The sequence below is a fragment of the Electrona antarctica genome (genome assembly GCF_951216825.1).
Source record: "Electrona antarctica genome assembly, chromosome: 16".
Taxonomy (NCBI): Eukaryota; Metazoa; Chordata; class Actinopteri; order Myctophiformes; family Myctophidae; genus Electrona; species Electrona antarctica.
In genome coordinates, this window is record NC_136797.1 from 33,272,287 (window position 1) to 33,281,147 (window position 8,861).

Here is an 8,861-nt window from a genome sequence, read left to right on the forward strand (position 1 = left end):
TCCTGTCGTCACTTGCATGCGACCCGTCTGTGCTTTTGTTTGTTCCGCACACGCACACACCCACTCCGACAAGATAGATAGATGGTCCTCTTTTTTAATTACTGCAATTTTTTAAACCATAGCATAGTTTGATTTAACGTTTTAAGCGTCCCGGCCGCTGGTTTGGTTGGTCAAAGCATCATCATGGCCGTCTCGAACGACCTGAGACTGTTCCTGGAGTCGTCGTTAAATGAGATCTTCAAAGCCACTGTAAGTGACATACTGGATTCAGTGGACAGGACTTTGTGCGAGTATCAAGGAAAACTACACAGGATGGAGGCTGAAAACGAAGACCTCAGGCGGATGATCTACGCACAGACCAGCACGGAGTCTTCAGCCAGAGGTACGGTGGTCTCTGGTCACTGGTGAATGAAAATGAAATAGTATTTGTTATGTTTTAAGTTGTGTGTGTAAAATGCTAACAGGCTGGCCTAGCGTCACGCTGTCACTGACCTTTTGTTCAGAGTCAGCCTGTGGCTATTTGATCTGACCATTATAATCTGTACTTGATTCAGAATGTTGATGAAGCTGCAATCCGGAATTTACTGAGACTGGTCACTTACTATGTTATATGTCAATAGATGTTTATAACCCAGGAGTAAGAATTGATTGATTTATTAACAGTTTGCAGAATTACAGTACATTTCAAGTACAACTCAATACAAAAACTGTTAACTGTTAACCATAAAGCATTGTACTTGTTTACAATAGGGCCCACCATTTTCAATTCATCAAAACATTGAGAGACCTACGGATATACTGCAACACTTACTGTATTATGTAAATCTATGTTTATAACCCAGGAGTAAGAAACTGCAACCTTCAAGCACCTTAAGCCAGTGTTTCTCAAAGTGGGGTCCGGAGACCCCGAAGTGTCCTTGAGGGAATTCCACTGGGTCCCCCAGCGAAATTAGTTAGTATAGCAAAAGTACTAGTTTAATCAGCAGAAATTTGAACATAGCCTAATTACAAGCTCACTGGGAGCTTTTAGATCTCCTATTTTCAAACATTTTTACAACACAATCTTGTATGGAGGTCCTTGGAACAACATATTTTCAGATGGGGGGTCCACGGACAAATGCATATAATGGGGGTTGCTCTTGGCCTGAAAAGGTTTGAGAACCAATGCCTTAAGTGCTAGGTGTGTGTGTGTGTGTGTGTGTGTGTGTGTGTGTGTGTGTGTGTGTGTGTGTGTGTGTGTGTGTGTGTGTGTGTGTGTGTGTGTGTGTGTGTGTGTGTGTGTGTGTGTGTGTGTGTGTGTGTGTGTGTGTGTGTGCGCGCCACTGTGTATAATAATTATAGAATTTGGAAATCATTCACAGTATTCAGTTGGGTTGTTGTAGTGTCAAACTACTACTATTTTGTTTATAATTTTTGGGACCTTGATTTCTTTTCACAGACACGAGTGACCAGGACACGGCACTAAAGTACGAACCTCTGGAATGGAATGTGTCTAGCTTCACGTCTGCTCAGGGTATGTTCAAAATGTCCATCTGCAGCAGTGACAAGAAGAGCTCCAGGAGAAAGAATAAAGACAGGCTGAGGGAGAACAGAACGCCATCTGCCTCTTTTTCACTACCAGCCTCCCAAATGGTTGAAGAACCCTGCTGCGTGACTACGTCCGATGCAGGTGTGCCTGACTCGTCTTTAATATCAATAAAAAACGAACCTGCCCTGGTTGACCGCGGCTGTGCTATTGATCTCTCCAAGCCTCCATCTCTCCTCGTTCCAGTTCCTAGGCCAATTAAGGCAGAGACTAGCCCCCCTTCTATCAGTTATGAGAGCCAAGATGTGTATGTGCCTCTGGAGCCATCTCTGGGTCCTGATCAAGACTCGACAGGTGGTGACAGCGAGGTCAAAGTCACTGTTGTTTCCGACAGATTCTTGGAGGTGTGCGAGGATGAGGATGCAGCTTTTGTGAAGTCCGAGGAGGAACCTGACGAGAATTTACAATATAGTCATGATGCAGAGGGGTTCTCTGAGGCAGGGTTACCTCCTACTGAGCATTTACTGAGCTATTACCCTGAGCCAGAATTGGACGCTGCTGATACAAGTGCAAAGGAATTCACACCAGACATGAAGCAGGTGCAAAAGGAACATATCCCTGAAACAACAGATTTTTTAGAGAACCGCGACAACTTTCTGCGTTGTCCTGTGTGTCCCAAAACCTTTAGTCGAGCAACCTCCCTCAACATCCACATTAAGACCCACAGTGGTGAGAAAGCGCACAGCTGCGGTTATTGTGGCAAACGTTTTGGGCGGGCTGACCTCCTGAAGTCACACAAGCGCACCCATACCGGCGAGAGGCCCTACTGCTGCAACATCTGCAGTAAGAACTATGCCCACCCCAGTCAGCTCAGGATACACAAACGCGTTCACACTGGAGAGCGACCTTACTCGTGTCCTTACTGCGGGAAGCGCTTTAACGAGCACAACCAGCTCAAAGTCCACCTACGAACCCACACAGGAGAGAGGCCTTACAGTTGCAACGAGTGTGGTAAAACCTTCAGTAATGCAGGCAACCTGCGCATTCATGAACGGATCCACACAGGAGAGAAGCCATACTGCTGTGCTCAGTGTGGGAAACGATTCAACGGTCTGGGTGATCTGAAAACGCATTACAGGATTCACACGGGCGAAAGGCCCTATAGCTGTGAGCTGTGTAAGAAGACCTTCAGCCAGGCTGGCCACCTCACAATACACATGCGAATGCACACTGGAGAGAGGCCATACAGTTGCACTGAATGCGGGAAGAAGTTCACAGTCGCGAGCAGCCTCAAACTGCACCTGAGGACTCACACGGGGGAGAAGGAGTACATCTGCTCATACTGTAGCAAGAGTTTCAGCAGGTCTGGCCACCTGAAGAGACACGAACTGGTCCACACCAAAGAAAAGGTCTTCCTCTGCAGCCAGTGTGGCAAGACCTACACTGATCAGTCCTCCCTTAAAAAGCACCTAAAGATGCATGCAGCCCGGGAGATGAAGGCTCAAATGGAGGGAAGCACCAGCACAGCTGAGGTAAACTGTGATGCTGCCCAGTTGACCGATGCTGACCTGTCTTCAGCTGTTTAACCACCTAAGCCCTATATATACATATATATATATATACTGTATATATATATATAATATATATATATATATATATTATATACATACACACACTTCATTGTACGACAACTGGTGAAAATAGCCGATCTACAAGCTCACAACGCGCTGCGTTGCAACACGTAAGCTTGGAGATTGGTTATTTTCAATGAATGGTCAATATTATGATATGCCCAGAATAAGGATGCTAGCAGGGTTCATGTGGTTAATAAATGTGACCAAATCCTTGAAGGTGATTAAGCTAAAGGCTTAGAACAGATCGTGCTGTATATGATTTGTGTTACAGTGCAATATGCTGTCGTCTAATCTTTGCTGTGATTCAGTAGGCCTACAATATTTAGCAATACGGTATTATTAATGATTAAATTAATTATCACTGATGATTAAAATTGTTATTCTCCTTGTAGTCTGCAGGCAAGCCCTCAACATAATGTTACCAAAGTCTCTTAAACATGAAATATTTTGGAAATGATATGGGAAAAGAAAATGCTTGAATGGATTTTTATTTAAATGAAGGTGCTTTTATACTCATTAACACTACTAGGTGGCAACAGGTAGACCATTGTGCAACATGTTGATTCTACAAGCAAATCATTAATATTGTGCTGTATATAGCTTTAAGTATATGGTCAGTATTCTGCTCATATTGAACTGACAAGAATGTATTTGTATAGGCCTAATGCTAGAGTATGAGACACAGATGTTTTAATACAAATAGAACTGCGTTCAACAATATTCCTACTCAATAACTGTTTTACAAGCCATACTGATTTTAAAGATGAATGTTATGATCTTAGAACATTTGTTATAGGTTGAACAGTGTACCACCAGGAATCATGTCTATTACCACTAAGTATGTACAAGTCGGGGTGCAAGTAAGAGTGATGTAAAATATGTGTATGATGATAGGGCTACTGTAAGTGTTGTTGCAGCTGAATAATATGCCTACATAACAAGGTATTTTGAAATGGCTATTTGTTACTGGAAATTCAATGTGGAGTTTTTCTTTTGTGTGCTTCATGTCTAAATTAAAAAAAGATAATGCAAATTTTCCCATACTTTTATTTGCTGCTTATATTTAACACATCTAATAAATTAAGGCAATTTTATAATTTAAAAAGACCACAACAACATTACAACACAAACAGTAGAAGTCCACAATGACATTGTATTGCTGTTAACATATTTTGTGCAGACGAGCTAATGCCACACATAACATTAGTTATATTCAGAATAACACATTTGTGTCCTTTTAACAAACATTGTGAAAACAACATATACATGTAGGTCATTGTTCGTACAGTAGCAAATACAAATGTACCTCCTGACGTTAACCTGGGTTACTCTGGCAACACAGGCCAGAGCTCAATGTCTTCTCTTTGGACAGATAAAGCACAGGTTGGATGCTACTGCTGAAGTCCATCAAGCCAAATGCAATATAGTGAATATAGCAGTGGAACATATCAGGTGAAAAATATTGCTTGAAAGGGAATAGTGCTACAGGTGGAAAGTAGTTAAAGACTATGATGGCCAATATGATTAGGACCATCTTGAAGGCTCTCTTTTTGACGGGGTGCATCTCGTCCCGCCCGGGCCCCGACTTCTTGAGTGCCCAGAGGATCGCAATGTTACAGAACACCATGAAGGCGAACGCTGCAAGGATCAGGACGGTGAAGGCCATGTCGAACTTGACAATAGTTCCCACACACTTGCAGACAGAGTAGGCCAGTGTGACGAGCCATACTACCGTGACCAAGGCGGCCCTGTGGTGGCGGTCCTTCAGTTCTGTGAAGGTGATGGGGTGGAGCACGGCCATGTAGCGGTCCAGGCAGATGCACGACAGAAAGAACGGAGAAGAGTCTTTGACGCCGTAGATGAAGCGCAGTACGTACCAGCCTGGTACGTACCAGGTGCTGCTGGTTGTCAGATAGACCAGGTTGGCGATCTCCAGAGGAATGGTGAGGCAGAAGAAGATGTCCAACACCGCCAGGTGGAGTATGAAAATGTCAGAGGTGGACGAGTCCCCTTTGTTCTTGTGAATGAGCCATAGCACCATTATGTTTGCTGGAATGCCTAGTAACATGTTAACGAGCTGCAAGCTCAGGTACCAGATTAAGACGGCTGGCATGTGTGCGCAACCCTCGTACACCGTCTTCTCTCCATCACTATAATTGATGGGTCTTAGGGAGATGAGCAGCAACGAGGAGTTGAAGTAAAACACCTCCATGATGGCTGGATTGGTGTGGTCTCGCAGGAGGATAACAGCCGGATAACCAATAGTGATCCACCTGGGCAAAGAATAAAATGGTAACGTCAGTATTTACAGTACATTTCAGCATGAGAGAGAGAGATAATTGGAGTCTGAAGGACTGTTTACTTTTCTTATCAGACTGTGTTCCTAGCATACACATCCATGTGCACTTCCCGTAAAGCTGTCTATTATTTGTATATATCCTAATGGAAGATTAATATACCCCCAACTGTTGCACATCACTGAAAGCCAAGGTGCCTCTGCTCTCGAAGTAACCCCTTTTGTAATTCACGCTGAACACATTCAGAACATATTGCAGGTATGTTCTAACTTCTAAATATATATTCCTCATGGAAGCACGCATTAACTCTGTATCGAAAGATGATATGCATGTACAGCCTAACTAGAGAACCACAGTTTGCTTCGGGTTACAGTATCTCATTAACTTACTGGTGGTAAAACATTAACACTCTGTTTAGCACATAGCAATAAAATTCATGTTTACACTTATATGTACTGTATTATGGCTGTTAAGTGGAACAATCCAAAAGTAGAGAATATAATGTCTATTATATGTACAGTATGTGTTTAAATGAAATGCCGGATGGCATTTGGCTATGCAAATAAAGAGACACCTACCTGTTCAGTAGAAAAACGTAGCACAATGAATTCAGTGGTTGGTGTCCCCACTCCCTACTTCATCATTGTGTCTGTCACTGTATAAGCAAAAACTGAGCCCTCAACTCAAAATGAGATGTAAAAAAACACCCCTTAACTCGTGACCCAAGACAAGAGATCCTCCTTCCATCCAATCAGTGTTGAGAGAAGGGTGTGGAACCTGGAAGTTCTCCCTCTGGATGTCATGATGTCTTGTTTGGCCCCCACCTGTAGGCGAATACAGTCATTTTCCACAGCTTTAATAGATTGTCAAAATGATATACTATATTAATTGTACAAGTACCGTGACTTACAATTAGGCCATTCATGACATTTATAAATGTACACTGAAATCAAATTTGGTTTGATGAGTTTGATTAGTTTGTTTAAAGATGTACAGTAGCAAGCTTGCCATCGTCTGTTCACACCGATTGACAATGATGCAACAGGCCATTGGTGCCTGACGGAAATTTGGTGGTAAACAACTGATGCAACAGTCCAGAAGAACCACTTTTGAAATTCATTGTAATAATGTGTAATCTGTTACATGACTCTGACATGATCTTGAGTTGTGATGCCTGTCGGTTGATACAGAATGTGACACTTGTCACAGCCAGCTACCTTTCCTATGCAAAGAGACAAGGTATGTCCAAACCTGATATGTCCAGTGCTTCATTAGCCCCTCAAACAAACAATATTTTTCACAGGAACGGCGTCATCAGGCTTTACAGTAGGTTGAATCTATGTACCTGGCATTGGCATGCCATCTTGTTAATCCATTGAGACCTGGAACGCATCCATGTCACGTTAGCGTTTAACCACATTAACCATTAAACTTTGTTTACATTTGTGTAAACAAATAAGGTGTGTCCTGACTCCTTTTCATTGGCATATGTTCTCGTTGCATTGTTTGTTCAGGTCATTTGATTACTAGATTGTACTGTATACTTAGAAACAACAACATGTCCTTTGCTTCTCTCCACAGGTTCCAGGACAGCATCTTTCATTGTTCAACACACTCATGGTAGTGAACAAACGTAACTTGGTAATTGTGGTTAGATCGTAGCCCGGCATACCTTTAAATCTGAAACATGAACCACTAACATACCAAATAAATTCCAATTAAATTTAAGTTAAAGATAATATACATTGCTAATCTGGGGGAATTGAGCTGGCTGATGTGATGAGAAGACTGCTTGCTCAAACTGAATGCAAGTAATTATTCAACTCATGTTAATCAATATGATTAAAATCATGAAAACTACTCTTGCAGAATGAATTAGTAAGGTATACACTGAACAAAGATATAGTTAAATGTTGGGATTTTTTCAAACGAATATTGGTATTCTGTAATAAAACATGTTTAAGTCCGTAATTGCCAAGACTCTAGACTAGGCCATTTCATTGCACTAATTGTCCGGGCAGGGTTTTCTATGAGCACTGCATGCCAAGCATGATTGCATTTCTTGTTAAACTATTCCTGATGTAATCCCTTCTGAGGGTGTAGAGTAAATCTGCTAGATAAATTACATCATACTATCCAGCCTATCAAGGGGTATTTCATATCTGGTCTCCACTGGCTATAACATCATAGTTGAATCAGGCATGAAGTACTGTTTTGGAAATTCAGTTATCGTTTTCTTCACTGTCAATTTACATGAACACAGAACGCTGAACCATCTCCAGACAACCAGTAAACTTGGTTTGTGCTGCTTCCATGCTCACTGTATGACATTTAACCTTTGATTAACTTTGGCGTCCCTATTTTGGGCATGCCATTACATGTAAAATGTTTTCAGATTTATAATTATTTTATGTAATTTGATTAAGTGGTTAATAAGAGTTGTTCAAGCAGTAATTATCAATACAAAATGGAAGGGCCAATGGACAACTAGATGTGTGAGGCAGTCATACAAAGCTCCCTTTTACAATAATTGATGGGATTAGTGGATTGTGTCTGTTAAAATCTACTTGACAGAAAATCTTAACAACGTGCATAGTTTAACAATGACAGAGCAGATTAGCAGTACATACATATTAGCTGTAATAATTGATTATGCTATCAGTAACACTTCGTATGATTGGGAACATTGTGTACATTTTTAGAAACTGTTTAATTACTGAACCAAACACTGTATGGATATCATTTTTAAAAATGCCATTATATAGTTGTAGACTTTCAATAGTTACTGTAAGTGATTTTCTTTTAATGACGTTCTATATCAGCTCTATATCCTATCAAGCTGTAGAATGTTAAATTACAGGGGTCTTATATCAGCTCTATATCCTATCAAGCTGTAGAATGTTCAATAACAGGGGTCTTATATCAGCTCTATATCCTATCATGCTGTAGAATGTTCAATAACAGGGGTCTTATATCAGCTCTATATCCTATCGATCTGTGAGTGTTCAATAACAGGGGTCTTACTATCTCTTCAGCTCTTTGGTAAACAAAATAAAATTTCTGGTCGGATTACTAATTTCATCCAATCAAGCGAGAGAACTGATACAGGATACACAAGTGAAATTGGAAGTGATGAAACCAAACTAATGGAAATGGAACACTATCAAACTGAACTGTATAGCTTTTACCTGTAGCTATACAGTACACTGGCAGGGGCAACTGGGTTGAGTCGAGTTTGAGAATTTTATGATGTTGGATATGGATATTTATGTACAATAAATTATAATACAAGAAACTCAAACAAAAGGCATTGAACGCCAACCTACATGGCATCAAGATCACGGTCAAAAACTCTTTGGGTTTTCCCCTTGCACACCTGGGTCACATAACCCACAGCCAGGTATA

General features: G+C 41.2%; 2 protein-coding genes across 2 annotated transcripts; one reads left to right on the top strand and one right to left on the bottom strand.

Moving 5' to 3' along the window:
- The first annotated feature begins 6 nt into the window (after nt 1–6).
- LOC306939837 (uncharacterized protein) lies at nt 7–4,196 on the top strand. Its single transcript, XM_079524580.1, has 2 exons — nt 7–382; nt 1,439–4,196. Exons 1-2 carry the CDS (start codon nt 184–186, stop codon nt 3,109–3,111), a joined length of 1,872 nt encoding a protein of 623 aa, XP_079380706.1. The 5' UTR covers nt 7–183; the 3' UTR covers nt 3,112–4,196.
- A 320-nt stretch (nt 4,197–4,516) lies between these two features.
- hcar2 (hydroxycarboxylic acid receptor 2) lies at nt 4,517–5,371 on the bottom strand (the record flags this gene model as incomplete). Its single annotated transcript, XM_079523995.1, has 1 exon — nt 4,517–5,371. A coding segment is annotated over one exon (855 nt), but the record flags the coding sequence as incomplete, so codon positions are not given.
- Nucleotides 5,372–8,861: the final 3,490 nt, after the last annotated feature.